This window comes from Macrosteles quadrilineatus, unplaced genomic scaffold (genome assembly GCF_028750875.1).
Source record: "Macrosteles quadrilineatus isolate MER2022 unplaced genomic scaffold, UCM_ALF_1.0 Scaffold_9__3_contigs__length_116548681, whole genome shotgun sequence".
In the NCBI taxonomy this organism is placed as follows: Eukaryota; Metazoa; Arthropoda; class Insecta; order Hemiptera; family Cicadellidae; genus Macrosteles; species Macrosteles quadrilineatus.
In genome coordinates, this window is record NW_026542602.1 from 25,991,033 (window position 1) to 26,009,857 (window position 18,825).

General features: G+C 34.2%; 1 protein-coding gene across 1 annotated transcript; it reads left to right on the forward strand.

The window, feature by feature from the left end:
- Window positions 1–527: 527 nt before the first annotated feature.
- Window positions 528–5,281, forward strand: LOC129003294 (uncharacterized protein K02A2.6-like). The gene is made up of 2 exons (XM_054431584.1): window positions 528–582; window positions 3,369–5,281. The coding sequence occupies exons 1-2, from the start codon at window positions 528–530 to the stop codon at window positions 5,279–5,281; spliced, it is 1,968 nt and encodes a 655-aa protein (XP_054287559.1).
- Window positions 5,282–18,825: the final 13,544 nt, after the last annotated feature.

Consider the following 18,825-nt stretch of genomic DNA (forward strand, 5'->3'; position numbering starts at 1 on the left):
TTTTCATCGTGACTTTCATCACATCAGCAATCCAAGGCTCACGTTCGCTTCTCCCAAACCACAATCTGTTCTTTTAATTACACAAGCAAATACTCGCTAGCGATCCCTTGGACTTCACTGCTTCTCAGCCTATCACAGCACTTTTAATGGTGTGCTAAAATGATGGCTTGGGTCCAAATCGCTGCTATAAAGCAGAATGTTCATGAATCAGTAATATACAAATAGCTGAACAAAATCTGATTAATGTACTAAATTAAAGTTACTTCTTGGGATTTTTCTATTTTAAATTTTAAACATTATTTAGTTTAGCTCTTTTAAACATAAAATCTCCATGATAAAATTTTAACTTTGCTTTTAATAAAAAAAAGTGAAATTAATACATGTGAGTAGTAATCATTGTGAAGTGTAAGACAAAAGGTTTAGTTACTTGTTATAGATCAAGAAGTTATTTATGTTAGTTATGATTTTGTTATATACGTCTTACATCCAAATGTTGCGAAGTAACTATATTTAGAAGGCCTAGAACCATGACGTCACCAATGGGACTGAACGAGGAGATCGACAGTTCAAGTAATGCAGCAGGTTAGTAAGCAAGTTGTTAAGTGTCTTCTCTTGTCTAAGTATAACTGCAATAATGGCGACGAGGCCAAGTTAACCGAACCTGAATTTCGATACGCGTGCATTGAAAAGTTTCATTATTTTGTTGGTGCGGAGTTTAAAAAAGTTATTTTTTCTTTTCGTTTTCAGCATATTGATATTTTATGTTAGTGGAGTTGAGAATATTACACAATTTAGGAGTTGATGAAAACGTGGCATCGTTTTCATGAAAGTTTGTCTGTTCCTGAAAGTTTGTCGAATCATGCAAACATTTTGCAAATATTAAAATTTTTCATATGAAATTTGAAATTGAGTTAAAGAAAAGCCTGGAAATATGATTATGGAAGATGTTATGGAAACATTTGAGCTGTAAAATATTAAGGATATACCTAGATTGGCAGGTTAGGTACTTTGTCATCCTAGGCCTATGTTAGGCCTAGCCTAGCCCTACCGTGGGTAGCCTACCTACTGGATCTAGAAACCGTAAGTTGTATATATATTATAATAATCTCTATTCAGAGACTTACTGTCAGAGATGGCTGCTAAACAAGTTATTGGTAAAATTCAAGAATTTAACAAGGACTTGGAACCTTTTGAAAATTATATTGAGAGGCTTGAATTTTTCATGAAAGCTAATGATATAAAAGATAATGCTAGAGTCCCCTTATTTATGTCTATTATGGGACCTGACCTATATTCAGTGTTAAAGAATTTGCTACTACCGGATAAACCGGCTGATAAAACGTATGAGGTAATCATAAAAACTTTGAGGGATCATTTCATTCCTAAGAAAAATGTGACTTACGAAAGGTTCATGTTTAATAAACGGACTCAACAAGAGGGTGAATCCATCTCTGAATTTGCTATACAATTGAAAAACCTAGCGTCCACATGTGAGTTTAAAACATTCTTGGATGATGCGTTGAGGGATAAATTTTTGTGTGGTATAAAATCTAGTGATGTACAGAGTAGGCTACTGGCGGAGGGAGATTCTTTAACCTTTGATAAAGCCCTTCAACTTGCCTTATTGTTGGAGGATGCAAACAGGAATGCTAAAAGCCTCCATCCACAAAACACAGGGGGTTGGACTTCTGGTGAAGTCAATATATTAAGTGGCAGTAACAATGGTAAGCCTAAAAACTTGTATAGACCTAGATATAATGAAACAGGCCAGCGACCTGCATATGTAAATCCTACGCGCCAATGTACATGTTGTGGACAGGGACATGGGTTCAGCAGTTGTCCGTATAAGGAGTATAGTTGTCATACTTGTAAAAAGACGGGTCACCTTTCAAGAATGTGTAGGAGTAGGTCAGCGAATAAGTATAAGCCTAGGCCTAGCGGTAGGGTATACATGTGTGATGAGGAGTCGGATAATAGTCATGACGACTCCCCGGATGATGAGCCAGAGTGTAAAAATGAGTATTCGTTATACAACATAGCCTATTCAGACAATGTAGATCAGGTTAATAGCTATAAAACGAAGTTGCTAATAAACGAAGTGCCTGTGAGCATGACAATTGATACCGGGGCAGTGGTTTCGGTCATGCCCGAAGATGTTTTTGATAAATTATTTGAAGGTAAATCTAACAAACCTAACCTTTCCAGGAGCGAAGTTCGTCTGAAAACATATACTGGTCAAAAGATACATGTTGTGGGCGAGTTTCAGGCAAAGGTTGCGTCTCGCTGGGAAAATCATGTACTTCCTATGGTGGTGACACGCAGCGAAGTTCCTAACCAGCCTATTTTGCTGGGTCGTAACTGGATGAGTAAATTACAACTGGATTGGAAGAACGTAACAAGCGGAAGACAAAGTGACTCAGTACAACTGGTTAGCGGTAAGAAGTCTCCAGTATTATCTATCATTAATGATCTGAAGAAAGAATTTCAAAATGTTTTTGAACCCGGGATTGGGACTATTAAAGACATTGAAGTCGAACTTGTATTGAAAGATGAAGCGGTGCCTGTTTTCTGTAAGGCTCGCAGTGTGCCTTATGCACTTAGAGATGCTTTAGAAAAAGAAATTGAAAAATTGATAAGTAATAATGTTATTTATCCTGTAACACAAACCAACTGGAGTACACCTGTGGTGGTGGTCCCAAAATCAAATGATGAAGTGCGTCTCTGCGGAGACTTTAAGGTTACCCTTAACCGTTGGTTACGTACCGACTATTATCCATTGCCAACAGCAGAGGATATTTTTGCTAGTATACCAGGCTCAAAAATCTTTTCTAAATTGGACTTATCGGCAGCCTACAATCAGTTGCAAGTTAGCCAGCGTTCTCAAGAACTTTTGACAATCAACACCCATAAGGGCCTGTACCGATACAGTAGGCTTCCGTTTGGGATTACCAGTGCAGGAGCAATATTTCAATCAGTAATGGACAAAATCCTGGGCGACCTTCCAAAGGTTTTTTGTTATCTTGATGACATATTGGTGGTAGCAAAGACCGATGAGGAAATGTATAGTACGCTCAAATCTGTGTTGACTCGCCTCCAAAAGTATGGTGTTAAGGTAAACGCTACGAAGAGTGAGTTTTTTAAACATAGCCTGATTTTTCTAGGCCATAGGCTAGAAGCAGATGCGATTCGCCCAAGTGAAGAATTAACGAGCGCTATCGTTAAAACACCTAGGCCTGAGAACCTAACCCAACTTCGAGCCTTCCTAGGTCTTATAAATTATTACTCACGTTTTTTACCAAATTTGTCAACTTTACTTCACCCATTATATCAATTGCTAAACAAGGACACAAAATGGCATTGGTCCAAAGATTGTGAAAACGCCTTTGTCAAAGGTAAGGATTTGCTTTTAAGTGACAGAATTTTGATTCCGTTTAACCCTAAGTTGGACCTAGTCGTGACTGCTGACGCAAGCCCATATGGGGTGGGTGCTTTGATTTCGCACAGGTTGCCTGACAATTCGGAACGGCCAGTTGCTTTCGCTTCCAGGACTTTATCTCCACAAGAACAGAGGTACCCTCAGATTGAACGTGAAGCCTTAGCACTTGTTTTCGCAGTAAAGAAGTTTCATACATTCCTGTATGGTAGACATTTCTTGATGGTTACAGATCATAGACCACTCACGTACCTGTTAGGTCCGACCAAGAACATACCAACTCTGGCTGCCGCCCGTGTACAACGTTGGGCTATTATTTTATCAACATACAACTACGACTTGGTGTATAAAAAAGGCTCCGAGATACCCAATGCGGATGCGCTTTCACGGCTTCCATGTGGGAATAATTCATGTGATGACGACGAGGGTGAAGTAAATTTTTTTGCGGCCACGGATGAACTTCCGATCACTTACAAGGAAATCAGCACTGCGACTCGTTATGATCCCATTCTATCTAAGGTGTTGGACTTCACAATGCATGGTTGGCCAAACTCCACTAACGATGCACAATTGACGCCATATATCACCAGATCATCGGAACTCTCAGTGGACCGAGACTGTTTACTTTGGGGAAGGAGGGTGATAGTTCCTGAGCCGTATCGGAAAGAAATAATGATGCTTCTACATAAGGAACACCCAGGCGAAACCCGCATGAAATCTCTTGCCAGAAGCTATGTGTGGTGGCCTAATTTGGACCGTGACTTGGAAGGTGTGGTAAAAACGTGTAAAATATGTCAGACTACCCGGAACAGCTCTTCCCTAACACCTCTACAGCAATGGTCTTGGACGAAGCATTGTTGGCAAAGGATCCATGTAGACTTTGCGACCTTTGACACTAAGGACTTCCTTATTGTGGTTGACAGCTACTCCAAATGGCTTGAGGTTTTCCACATGAAGACAACCACCTCTAGCAAGACTATTGAAAAACTTAGGTCATGTTTCTCAGCCTATGGGTTGCCTTGTACCTTAGTGAGTGACGGAGGCCCGCAACTGACCTCTCAGGAATTCAACGATTTCTTAAGGGCCAATGGAATTCTTCATGTTGTCACCCCACCATACCATCCCGCCTCCAACGGTTTGGCGGAAAGAGCCGTGCAAACCACAAAGAGATCGTTCCTTCGTCAATTACTTGAAGATGACCAATCGAACAAATCTAGAACCCTTCAGCACCGTATAGACAGTTTCCTTTTTACTTATCGTAACACACCCCACACGATTACTGGAAGTACGCCAGCAGAACTTTTTCTAAGATTCAAGCCCAGAAATCACTTGAGTCTGTTAAAACCCCACCTACCATCCGATCTCAACAAAAAAATCATCAAGATTGAAAACACTTCAAACAAAAGAAGAGGTAGTGCACGTTTTTTTTGTGTGGGCGAGAAGGTGTTTGTGCGAAGCGTCAGGCAGGAGAAAGTTAATTGGCTTCCTGGGACAATAGTGGAGATAGTTAGTCCAGTGACATACATGGCCCAGGTGGACGGGCGGATACGTTTTGTGCATGCGGATCACCTGCGTCCGAATCTATGCAGAACAGAAGAAGAAGATGTAACTATTATACCCCTGCCTCAACCACAAATCCACCAAGAAGTCCTATCTAGCCCGGTCCATGACAGATCTCCCCAGAACAGACAGTCACTATTGAAATCCCCAGTGACTGATGTCATTAACCATCAAATCCAGAAGGAAGTTCAGCCTGAGAAAGGGAAGCTTATAGGCCCTCGTTCACCTACTGAGACGGTGCGTCGATCACAACGTGAGCGGCGTCCTCCAGTAAAATTTGATTTGTAATTAGAAGAAGAGCTCCTCCCATGTATATAGAAATATTTATTTTGGTTACTGTTTGAAGAAGAATTTTTGGTTACTGTTTGAAGAAGAATTTTTAGTTACTGTTTGAAGAAGAATTTTTGGAAATTATTTTAAAGTTAGTGGGGAGGAGTGTTATAGATCAAGAAGTTATTTATGTTAGTTATGATTTTGTTATATACGTCTTACATCCAAATGTTGCGAAGTAACTATATTTAGAAGGCCTAGAACCATGACGTCACCAATGGGACTGAACGAGGAGATCGACAGTTCAAGTAATGCAGCAGGTTAGTAAGCAAGTTGTTAAGTGTCTTCTCTTGTCTAAGTATAACTGCAATATTACTAACATTCAAGTAATACAAGTGTTAAGTGCTTAAGTGTTTAAATTACTATGTACTAACCAAAACTGAGTTTTCTAAATCAACTTACTTTTAATATTACAACTACGTACAACTCATTATCTTTCTATTAAATTAAAAATATTGTTCCTAATATTAACTATGGTTGGTAAAATAATACACCATTAGTACAAAGTTTTTTTATTATTTTTATTGTAGAGCGTTCTACCCTAAAGCTACAGTACACTATCACCGAACATTCACTCGACGGACAACTACGACTCCTAGTTCATTATGGAAAATAAATACTTTGTTTTTTTCATAACACACTGAAGATTTTTTTTAAGTACCTAATTATTTTTATATTATAAAAGAATAAAAACAGAATTGTCCTGATTTAAACATTGGTAGTAGTTTCTACGACCATCTGTTGTGGATGCTGTTGCTTTTGTTCCTTATCCATTTAAATAATTTATAAAACAGAATTTTGACATCTCGTGGTGAAATGATATTATTGATACTATTTTTTGCTTGTTTAAAGACCAGTCACATGTCTGTATGACAACAATATGTTTATTAATTGATATTGTAAGGTCTTACCTTAACAATCCTATTTCGTTGATCCAAAACTAATTTCGGACCCAAAGTATCGGAAGGTCCTTTTTTATCAGTTGGAGTCTAGGTTGACCGAATTTCTATTGTAGAATCCACCCGTTGTGTTCCGTATAAAGTTGTACAGTGGAACCTTGATAAGAAGACCCTCGATAACAAGTCACTCTTGATAAAAAGTGTCATTTTCAAATCCCCTCAAAATTATTATACCCCTAATCACATGTTATCACAAAAATTGATAAGAAGTCAACTTTGATAACAAGTCTTATTTTAAAATCCCCATGAGAGTCTTATTATCAAGGTTCTACTGTATTACATTTAACACATTAGAAATTATAGTCGACACAAAAATAGTACAACAATTAGGAAAAAAAACAATCCACAGGCTCAAATGATGAATATATATTTATCAAACTAATTAATAATTAAAGTTCTATAACTTCTAATTATTTTGCTTATTTCATATGGTGATTCAATGGCGTCTTTATCATTGCTTATCTCTGTGGATTGCTTAATGAACGCATTGCACTAATTTTACTTAATTATTTTAGATAGAACCTTCATTATTAATGTGGAGCATATTTTTGATATGTTTCTTGAATACAGTTTAATAGTGTAGAAACTTCATATAAAACTATTTAAGGAAGCTTTGAGCCTTGTATTTTCTTATTTGTATAGGCATGGGGCCTTTGTTATGAACATATCTAACGAAGCCAGCGCTAAGCCGTATTAGGATATTAGTTAACTACATCGATAGAATTTAGTGACAGGCATCAGATCGCAACCTAAGACCGGAAAAACTAATGTCGACAATGTTATCGGCTCACTGAACTAATTCGGCCATGAACATATAATTAGATAAAACATATATGTACTGTCAAAAAATGAATATATGTCTACTTTTTCGTTTGACATTTCATAATGTAGATTTATAAATGTTTCGCCTTAAGGACGTATTTAAATCCCAAGGTATCTAAATTTTTACAGTCATATAGGTTGTATTATATGATACCAGCGTTAAAAATTGTATTTATATTTTATGTCATTCCGGCAAGTTTCAGGAAAAAAATGTGACAAAAAATATATCAATATATGTATTGCGTTATATTGATTATGTTAGTCCATCAATTAGAGTACAATACCTCTTCTCAGAACAGCCCCAGTCCTTACCTACTTAGCGATGGAACTTGTTCTTGTAAGAAAAGTATTTTGTATTGCAGTTATAAAGGGAACTTTACAAAACTTACTATAAAACTGAATATTTATATTATTAATCCTGTAAGCGATATTTATAAATCAACATTTTGTGAGTTTGACAGCTCGCAGGGTGGTGGGAGAGGGCCCAAATTAAATGTCTTGGTCCCAGGGGTCGGGAAAAATAGCAGACTATGTCCAAATATACCAGAAAATGAGAAATGACGAAAAACATCTTCCATTAAAAATGCATTGGTATTGAAAAAAGTCTGCTTCGTTAACATTAAACGCGTGATTACAATTAATGTATTATCATAAATAGTAATTCTTCCAAAAATAAAACTAAATAATAATTAATAAGAATATGCCATTTTCCTTCAACATAACTCAATTTCCTTTGATAAAATCGGAATCTGTTTGGGAAATCTTGTTTTCGGTCATGGAAAATTATATTGTGTAGCCTTCAGTAGGGCAAGAGCAATCCCAAGAATAAAGGTATAAATTGAAGCACACAAGGGAAAATAAACACTTATTGAAAGAGTTACACAAAAATATTGTTTACAATGAAATTTTAGCGTAAAATGTTGTCTATTCCAATATCATAATTGATATTATTATGAATGTGTAAAAAGTGTGAGTTTAATATCAACTTGTTTGCATTAATGAAAAACAGCAACTACTGCTATGGAGCCACTAGTTTTTAAATTAAAAACATTTAGGTATTTTAAATAAATCTTAGGGAAACATTGGTATCACAGAAGAGCAAGAAAAAGCTACATGTCAGCGGTTGCAGGACAACGGTCGAGTAAGTAATCAGATTGTCGATACACGTTTAATTGGATTTCCGTTACTTGCCGTTTTCGAAGCCTAAATCGTTTTGAGTCTTTACCACTTGTGCTATAAAAGTGTTTCTGTGCGTTTAAAACTAAATGTTTTTATTGCAACTATATACACGATGGTGGTTATTTTATTTCAGTAAATTTCAAAATATCAAACTTACGTCTTTAAAAGAATTTGGAAAAAACTGTAATCTTGATCGTACTGATATCTTTATAATATTATGGAAATATTTTGCTATATTTCACATAATGTAAAAATAGATTTTAATAAATAAACTTTTATAATTTATTGTTTAGGATAATCCGAATGATGTTGCCACTGATGTTTATAGCGTTAAGTCAGTTTATTAAGTATCAATGTTGTATTAATGGGAAAGGTGATAGTCCAAGGTAATATGTGATTACTACAGCAGTGGGTTATCAATTTATAATACTTGCTGGCTCAAGAGACATATATTGTTGTCTATTGCTGACGCTTTTTTTTGAGAACGAGATATATCCTTCATACCTCATTGATTTATTATACCGACAAAATTAAACTAGCAATACCGATACTGATATACATAAATCCCACTAATAAATAATGCTAGGATATAAAATCTCAAGGCTGTGTTAGTAATTTCTTTCCCTCTAATTGGTTCCCGTTAATTAAATATATAATTTGTTGACATACAAATATTTTGCTTTGTCAATTTTATTATTTCTTGTTCTAGGAGAGGATTTATTTAAATGATATAAGGAACTACATTTGTTGACTACGTGTATTCGGTAACAATTTTAACCTTTAAAATCGCTATTTAAGAATATGTTATAGGATAGGCCATCCTTGGTACTGAAAAATGTATTCTAGTAAACGGTTTTAGCAATCAGACACATACTTTCTCCCATTATACAAAAGACAATAGACAGCAGACAATAGAAAATAGAAAATAGACAATAGACAAATTCTTTATTGAAATATTTCTAGAGAACATTCATGCGTCAGGTACAATTATTACAATTATTGTCAATAACAATTAGCAATTTCTGTACAGTAGCTTATTGTTTAGGAATTGATTTCCTGAGTAGAACGGCCCATAAACCATGTTGTCAGGTGCTTCTTGAACAGACTGGGGTGTTCTCTCTTAAGGTGCTCTGGTAGGTTGTTACCGTAAAGAGCACCTTTGTAGGATGGTTTCTGCTCGTACAGACTCAGATGGTGTTGTGGCAGGGAAGTATTGGCCGCATTTCGTGTGTTGTGCTGGTGTATGTCCCTGTGCCTTGGCCGCGCTGTTGTAGTGGTGTTGATAATGACTTCTCTTGTGGAGTGAAACTGGTGTGAGGATTTTACAGTTTTTGAAAGCATCTCGGCAACTGTCTCTGTAGTTTAGGTCGGCCAGGCATCTAATAGGTGTTTTTTGCTTTAGGAGTACTCTTTCCAGGTTGCCTTTTGATTTTCCACCCCAAGTTGCAATGCGATATCTGAGGTGGGACCCAAATAGAGAAAAAAAGACAATTCTGGCTACTTCTGGGCTGCAAGCTTGTTGATCCTACGTATGACGGAGAGACTTGAGCATAGCTTTTTGCAGAGCTGGTCTACGTGGGGTTTCCATGATAGCTTAGAGTGTTTTTTTTTTTTTTTTTGTAGTCCCGGTATTGTAATGTCTGTGTTGTTGCGTTTGGGGGTGAAACCCATTCAAACGGCTTTGCTTTCGTTTAGAACTAGGCCATTGGAGGCATAGTATTGCTTTGTTCTCTGGAGTTGTGTGTTGGTTTTCTCTTCCAGATTTTACATTGTTCTGTCCGCAAACGTGAAAAGCGTGTCGACTGCGTACATAGTGCCATGTCCATCTTCCCCAATCCATCTAGGTAGATCATTTGTGAGAAGAAGGAAGAGGACTGGACCAAGTACTGATCCAAGCTATTTCAACAGATATTTAAACCCATAACGGGGATTTAAAAATGATGAAAAAACAAATACTTTTTCAACAAAGAGAGTTAAATCGTCATTAGATGTCCATGAAGAGACTTATAACAATATAAATTTAATATCCTGATTTTTCTAAATTTATTATTTTGTATTGAAGCCCTCACTTTTTGTCATAAGCTAAAGATAAACGGTGAACCTCAATAAGATAGTTAGTATTTTTTTTATTTCAAATAAATATTTACTGGACATTTGATTAGCATAGACTTGAAAAGTATTTTTGAATTTGTTGTAACTGACTGTTCCATAAAGATGGAATACCTCTTGAAATATCACATTATCATGATTTCTTACATCAGGACCCTTCTGTCACAAGTTCTATGACCGTTATATTCGTTCATCCAAATATGAACCAGTGAAATGTGATACCATGTGTCACTTGAATGGTCACTGACTTCGTCCCTTCTAAAAATAAAAGGGATCAGCAAACTGAAACATACTTTCACCCATCTGCTTGAAATTAAAATTGTGTGTGGATGTGTTCTGCAAACCTCTAGTCAGATTTTGATGATTGTTTTGCGAGTACTATTCCATGAGATCTCCGTAGCGTATTTTAAATTCAGGTTTAATCAAATGTAAAATATTTTAGGTTGATCAGGATTAATAAAAAAATAATCTTTGATATTTTACCAAGCCATACATGAACATACATGTCTTTTTATAAAAGACATTTTTGTCCGTTTGATCCTTCTGGTTTGTTATTCCTCCGCGCAGATATGTGGTCTTTGAAGCAGTTAACGAAGTTCACAGTCTGTCCAATTAAAGGTAGAAGCTATCACAATCGTTCCAATTGATTTTGTAGATACCATACACATCTTAATAATAGCTTATGGAACAAGAATAATTATAACTGTGTCTAGCTCCAGCTATTGGAACATTAATTTCACATTTGATCCATTGCTATGCCAAAAAACTAGAAAGCAATATCATTCATAGTAATGGTCACTATAAACTATTTAAATGCACGCTTGGGGGTTTAAGTGACGAATATATGAAACCCAATTAGTAATTATTTTTGTCAGTTCCTGTTAATACTGTAGTACATCAGACGCTCAGGTGTCTTTGCTGATCGGTTTTCTCATCAAGAGTCGCTTTGTCTTCGTCTTTTACTCTTACTCCATCTCTGTCTTTCTTGTAATTACAACAGTAATTACCTAATTTCTGAGACTTACAGATTAAGCTGTTAGTTAAAATACATAGCTTACTAATCGCCTAAGTTCCAAGATACACAATTATGGTTCTTTTTAGGAAGGACTAATCCTTATATATAAAACTTAATTAAAATCTGTAATCGGTGTAAAATTCCATTTGCCGGAATCCGTAACAAACAGATAGTTAATAACCAATTTTATAAAAAGAAACTACGTTTTCAACATGAATTATATATAAAAATGTTATCCTATAATCACTAGCTCATGTTCTTAAAGTTAATGTTGTATTATTATTATTTATATCATTTGCTTATTGTTCAAATTGAACAGATTGTAAATTAAATAAAGTAAAAAAAAAATCTTTTTGACATGTGATGGACGTATGGTAGAGCTAGAGCTAATAAATACGCATTATTGACACAACCACGAAAAATAAGTATTAATATAAAAAAATCTGCATTTAAAAACGGCATGCCAATAGCATTTTATTTTACTAAGGCATAATGCAAACCTTAATATGATACTAGTTATAAGCTAATAGCATATAAATTATTTATATACTGTTAAAATGCGAACATCTTTCATAACCACCAAATAAATAAACTGTAATGGAATACAAACTTCATAATATACCTAAGCAGTTGTACAATCCCCCACCTTTCAATGCATAACAAGTATCTACTAAGTAAGGTTTTGTATAAATATATTTTTATTTTATTTTAAATGATTCTGATAACTAAAAATTACGCTTATAGCTTATAGGGGATGTTTTAATATACAGTAAACTAATAATGCTACTAAGAGACAGAAATATTTACTTTCATTAAAAATCTCAGCTTTCTTCACTATAAGAAACATTTTGCTTTAAAGTACTTCATAAAAACATACTACTTACTTGACTTCTCATCTAGATTCATAAGGCATAATAAATTGCCTTAAATTTTTTCATTTAGCACCGTGGAATTGGAAATATATAGTTCAGATATTAGTTACTTTAAATTCAAAATTACTGTGCTATTTATTAATGCGTAAATAAATATTACGACTTAGAACACAGTCAGGTGTGTCTTTAAAAATATTCGAGAACATGCAATCATCGAGAAATCGGATACGGATATAGAATATATTGAAGCGGAAATTTGGCTCACGGAGAAGTGCAAGCTTCTTGAATCAGAATGTGAATTAAATAAATATATATATATATATAAATGGATAGAACAATTTAAGTATATAAGATGATTGCTAAGGAAATTGATGTTTTTTTTATAAATGTATTATCATGCCTATAAATCTTTTACTTTACAGAGTTCTACAGTACAGAAACAATGTCACTATGAAACATCTACTGTCCTGAGACACATAACAAGTGGAGGCATTTGTAAACATAATGTACACATTATGATTAACTCAGTTGCGTTATATTTCAGATATTTTATGACCTATAATACGACTTTTATAATTAATTGACCATTAAATTTACGTTTTTGGTAAGTGATTGCTAATATTTGTACTGTATCTATTATCTATGTTTAATACACAATGAACAGAAGTTACAAAATTATACTGTATAGTGTAAGTAATATCCGTATAGCTTCAAACCTAATTTTTTGTTATTTATTTCGAGTAATTCGATTTTTTTCATCATGTTAAGAATCTAAGAAGGTTTTATCATGTTTAGGATTTCTTAAAGACTAACTGTTAACATTGGTTTCAATAAAATTTAAAACAAACCACACCAATATGTTTTAGATTTTTATTCTTATGATGTCTTTTGCCAGGTATGCTGGCATCATCAGACACATCAAGAAAACTGAAGGTTATGTTTACAATAATAAATTTTAAAACTGTCAAACAATATAAATGGTGGTTAAAATATAAAAATGTTTTTTTACATTTAGCAACAAATTTTTTTAAATTATACATGCATAAAAGTAATATCTGAAGTAAGTTCAACTACTTATAATTAGTAAATTTTGAATTGGGCCATTATCATTATTTACTAGATTGTCCATTTCATTTATGAATAATGATTCCCATGCGTTAAGTTCATTGGGCTCAGTTACATTGTTCAGTAGTTTAGTATTTTTAATGGAAATTGTGTGTCCGTTTCTGAACAATGATTTGCTATTGCGGATTTTTCGGGTCTCATTTTTATATGTTTTATGTGAGAGGTATTTTCTTTGAATTTAGTTATATTAATAAATTAGAATAATTAAGAAATGAAAAAAGAAAGAAACGTTTTGCCTTTTGAAGCAATGAATGGTCAAAAGCCTTCCTTCATATTGCGTGGCTTTAAAATAAGCCTGTTAAAATATGCCTACAATTTGAACACTTATTTTGCTATAAAAAAGTGTTTATACATATGGATACCGTCGTATAGCTCACTCAAAGTAAAAACAAAACGATACCTTGTACGTATTAAAGTAAGATTAGTCATGTTTTATACACGAGCAAATAATAGGTCAATTTTATACATATTAACTTATAGTTTAGGGTCTACAACGAAAGACATGGTAAAAAAATGTAAATTAGTAAAAGTATAATTTTACTTTGCATTGACAAAGCTATCAACTACCTGAACATTGGCTTGCTACCGCATACATGAATCCCTGTTTATAGTATATGCTATTAATTAGATGCAAACAGTTTGAATGATAATGAGTTGTCTAGCCAGGCTATAAGTCTTTAGTTATCATATACATGTTTACATAGGCCACCTCAGGATCCATAGGTAGGATTTGCTCAACAAGTTAAAATCTTTGAAATATTTTGTCATACCAAATACCATTGTGAAATAGGAATATAATAAATCCTAAGTCAAAAGCCTTCAACATTTTTGCCATTGAATAAAAATGTAATTTATAGTACGGCTAAACATAAAAAATTTTATTAGTTCAGAAAACAATACATTTAGTATTTTTATATAAGGCTATAACTCTTATGTAAAATGATGAATACAAGTATTATTTTATTCCTTAATTTGTAAAGACGTAACGTTAGCTTTGATGAAACTATAATATTGGCTGATTAGTTTAAACCAAATGAAACTACTTATTTCTCTAGAAGAGGGTTTCATGTCTCAAGCTATTGCAGGCTCTTGTTTACATTGTAACGCCAGTATCTCATATCGCCAAGTACGTTGGACTTTCTTTCAGACTACTGTTTTCATAAGCTTCATAAGTGCAAAACCGGATGTGTAAATACTATTGTCAAGTTTCTTATTGTACAAAAATTATTTGTATATTGGACTGTTATTAGCATAAAAATGGGATTTCCCTAAGATCAAACTTCTCAGGGGGTTTAAAGCGGGTATTTGGTAGTATACAATAACCCCTAATTGATAGGCCACTATGAGTGGATGGGTCACATTTTAGAATACAAATAATTATAAGAACATCATGGTGTTCCTACCATAAATTGATTGACTATTGGAAAATAAGGAACATACATTTCTAGATTATGATATAGTAGATATGAGTCAACGGCATAGTTCATGCATAAATATTTATACAATATTTTTGTTTTAGAGGTTGGCACCCTTTTAGCGAATTTCCCTATAGGGAAGTAGCTATTACCGTAGGTGGCACGTTAAGAACTAGACCCGGGACCGATTTACTTTTTTATACATATATAGATTTATATATATATATATATATATATATATATATACGTCCGTGAACGCGATAACTTGAGTAATTTTTGTCCGATTTTAATGAAATTTGGTTTAAAGGTGTAAAGCGGGATAAACTTGAATGAGTTCGCGAACCAGCATGATCGGACCATGGACACGGGGCTTTACGGGGGGTTTTATGGGGTAAAAATAGGTTTTTCTCACTTTTGACCCTCAAAACACAAAATTTCCCAATTTTCTTTAGACCTTTTTAAAGAGCTTAAAAAAACAAGTAATTTAGTATGTAAAGTATTTTTGTTCGGTTATTAGTAACGGAGAAAATAAAAAAAAATTGTTAATTTAAAATTCCCATGTTATTCTTATGGAGAATATTGTCAAATGTTGTAGTTTGCTTGTTTATGGATATATTTTGATCAAACTTGGCAAATTTTTTTTTTATTTTGTACTAAGCTATCAATATTTTACTCAAAAACACACTTTATTAGTTTCCTTGTAGCAGCAAACCTAGGTACTCGTTAAACCTAATGTTATTAAAATATATTTACCTACGACCGGTTTTTAAAGTAGCCATTTCAGTCCAGTTCTTAGAATTGAAAAGTTCCACTTTACAGCTGTTTACTTTCATATCCGCATAGTTTCATTTCATATCCGCATAGTTTTCTCATATCCACACAGGTAACGGACCAATGAGGTTCAAGTATTGAGAGAAAAGAATTAAAATTGTAATGCTTCGAACGTCAACTAATCAGCTGATCAGCTGATCAGTTGACCAATTTAATTGTTGATCCGACTTGTTCATGTTGATACTCGCGTATTCTTAATTAAGTTGGTGGAAGTCCAAAAATAAATGAAATATTTGCCGAATTGTACCTGATACAATATTATTTATGGTAAGAATGCTGCTAGCAATGTAATATTTAACGAAGTTTAACAAACACGTTATTACAGGAAATCAGCTGATTATACAACAAGTCGTTGCATCACTTTCAGTGGCAATGACAATACACGAAAACATAACCTCTCTAAAAAGTTATCAGTAGTGATTGTTAGTAATTAAATCCAGATTGATAGGTCTAGTAATTAAAAAACGGTCGTAGGGAAAGTAGTGTACGCAACTCGCGTTAATAGTCTTTACGACACTCGTAGAAGTTTTTAAGGCACTCGCCAAGGCTCGTGCTTTAAATTTTCTACTCGTGTCGTAAAGACTCACTTAACGCAATCGTTGCGTAAACTACTATTAACTGAATCAATTCAGATAAATAATGTGAATTCGCTTATTTGGCAGGTTTGCTGCGGCGGGGGTATTTTACTCTTGCATTTGCCCGTCCACATAGAATACAGATCTGTGCGTGGAACGTATCCAGCAAAGCAAGGGGTGAGCCGGTACAGTACAAAGGTGAACTGTACCGATAAAATGTTTTCGGCAATGACCAGGATCCGACCCACGACATCGCTGCCTTGGGCCCGAAGTCCGTGACGCTACCGACTGGGCCACCGACTCACCAAATTGCAATGATGTAATGTAATGCAATGATGTATTGAAATGATTGAGCAACACCAAAAATTCTAATTGTAAAATTAATTTCATTCCCAAATCAAAGATACATTTTTTAAATATCACTATGATGCGTAACTATACTACAAAACATAAAACATCTGTATTTTTTACCAAACTAGAAACACGCACAAAAACATAATTGCTGAACCTACTAACATATTGTGTTCAGGTTTTGTTTTTGTTTTTTGTTTTTTTACCATCCCATGTTACTGAGCTTTATAAAAACAAACAAACAAACATAAAAATAAAAAAAAACCTTTCTTAGAGTCATTGTTAGAAACTGGATTACTCTAAGGGATAGTAGGTTTTCCTTGCGGTAAAATATTTCAAATCTTTAAATTACCACTGTATTGTACTTTTACTTATTTTGGCCCTAGAGGACAACAAACTTTTCTCCGCTGTAATGTTGAATAATGTTACATTTCCAAGGAATACAACAGGTGAAACTTTTTATCTAAAGGTCCATAAAGGCAAGGAAATTTAATTGGCAACGATCCTTGTGATAAAAAAGGTTTTAGTCCTTTTTTTCTTTACAAATATGACAATGTAATTAATTGTTGTACAAAATTTTATTATAATCCAGCTTAACCTATCACAAAACTAACGTAATTCACAGACTCTATGATTTTCTTAATGTTTTAACTTAGTGCTATGTGTAGTGTATAGTCCAACAATGAATATCAGTTCATTATGATGGGTCATAATACATACTTAATATAGGTGGTCCAAATACCTAGTTTGCTGGAATATGGTAACACGAGAAAAAGTTTCTGTATATTATTGAAACATTTTAATCGTATAATTAACCTAGTTTATATACATAGAACATAGAGCTAGTGTCTTCCGTGTAGTTTCCCGGGTTGGAAAGGTCTTGCAGGCTTCCTAAGCTTTTCGTTAGCAGGGGTTTGAAGATACGTTACGCTAGTGTATGCCACATTGTGTACGCTACATTATTAATCAATCATACTACTGTTTTGCAGTAAAAGGCTAAAGTCCCATGTTTTCAACTTTTGCTAAAATAAAAATGAATATATATTATATACTTAATAGCTTAGGTCGAGTTGTTTTTAGTAATATGAACTAGAGTTGTATCACTGAGGGAGAAAGTTCAAGATCCACTGATGGTATTTGATATCGGGAACCGGAAATGAAATTCACAAGGGTGTGAAAACTAGCGGAATCGGAATATGAATTAATTATGACATCGTTAATTATGTAATGCAAGTTGTTTGACTTTATGATTAAAAAGATGATTACTTAGTTATCTGTTACACCAAAAATGCAATATAAACACGAGAAGTTTAATAGTTTTTAGCTGTTTTATAAATGAATTCTCTATAAGACAAAATGTTATACTTACCAAATTAAACTAACATTCAAAATATGCTTTCAATAACCTGAAAATATTTTTTAAATAACCTTTTTGAAACAATATTTGCAAAGAAGTTACCACCAAATGTGGTTGATTGTGTGTCCACGCACGGGGGGGGGGGGAGAAGATTTAACAAAGGAAGGCCAAGTCGAGAATTGATTACCGGAATGGTCTACTACTGGTCAGCAATAACCAATTGCTAAAAACCGAATTTAGACTGGACTTAGTGGATAACTGCGGAGAGGGAAAGATAGCGTAAATTTGTAAAACACGGCCGTGAGCTCAAAATTTACACTCTTCGCGCCCTTCTATCCTGACTGCCAACCCCACGAAACACGAAATGATCACACCGCTTGTCAGCAGACCAATCAGGCCACACATTCCATGCTATGACCAAACCCTCGAACATAATTTAGGAATTGATCTATGAAATACTTTGTGACATTCAACAAATATCCAATTAAATTGCATGAAATTTAGAAAATAAGTTGTAACACTCCTCTCATGTCCAATTGCCGATAGTAGTGGTATGTCTGAAAATTTACCAGAACTGTGTTTTGGTCTAATATTTAGGGAACTTTAAATTCATCAATGAAAAATTTCAGATTGCCTTACATATTGATGTATGTAAGCATTAGCAAAAACTGAAGACAGTGTCAATGACAAAATCTGCCTAAACTTAGTATCCCTTTACCACTTTACCAATAAAACCTTTGCAAATTGTAAATCGTCAACTACGTAGATTAGTTAGTTTATAAGCCAATATCGAACTATATTAAATAAACGACCAATTAATACATCAAAGTTTCAATGAAAAGTAGATCTGCAATTGCAACAATAAATAGATACATAAATAAACTGCAAAAAC

Coding starts and splice junctions, on each gene's coding strand:
- LOC129003294 (XM_054431584.1), top strand. CDS start 528: ATGACGTCACCAATGGGACTGAACGAGGAGATCGACAGTTCAAGTAAT. Junction 583..3,368: donor CAGTTCAAGTAATGCAGCAG/GTTAGTAAGCAA, acceptor ATTGGTCCAAAG/ATTGTGAAAACGCCTTTGTC.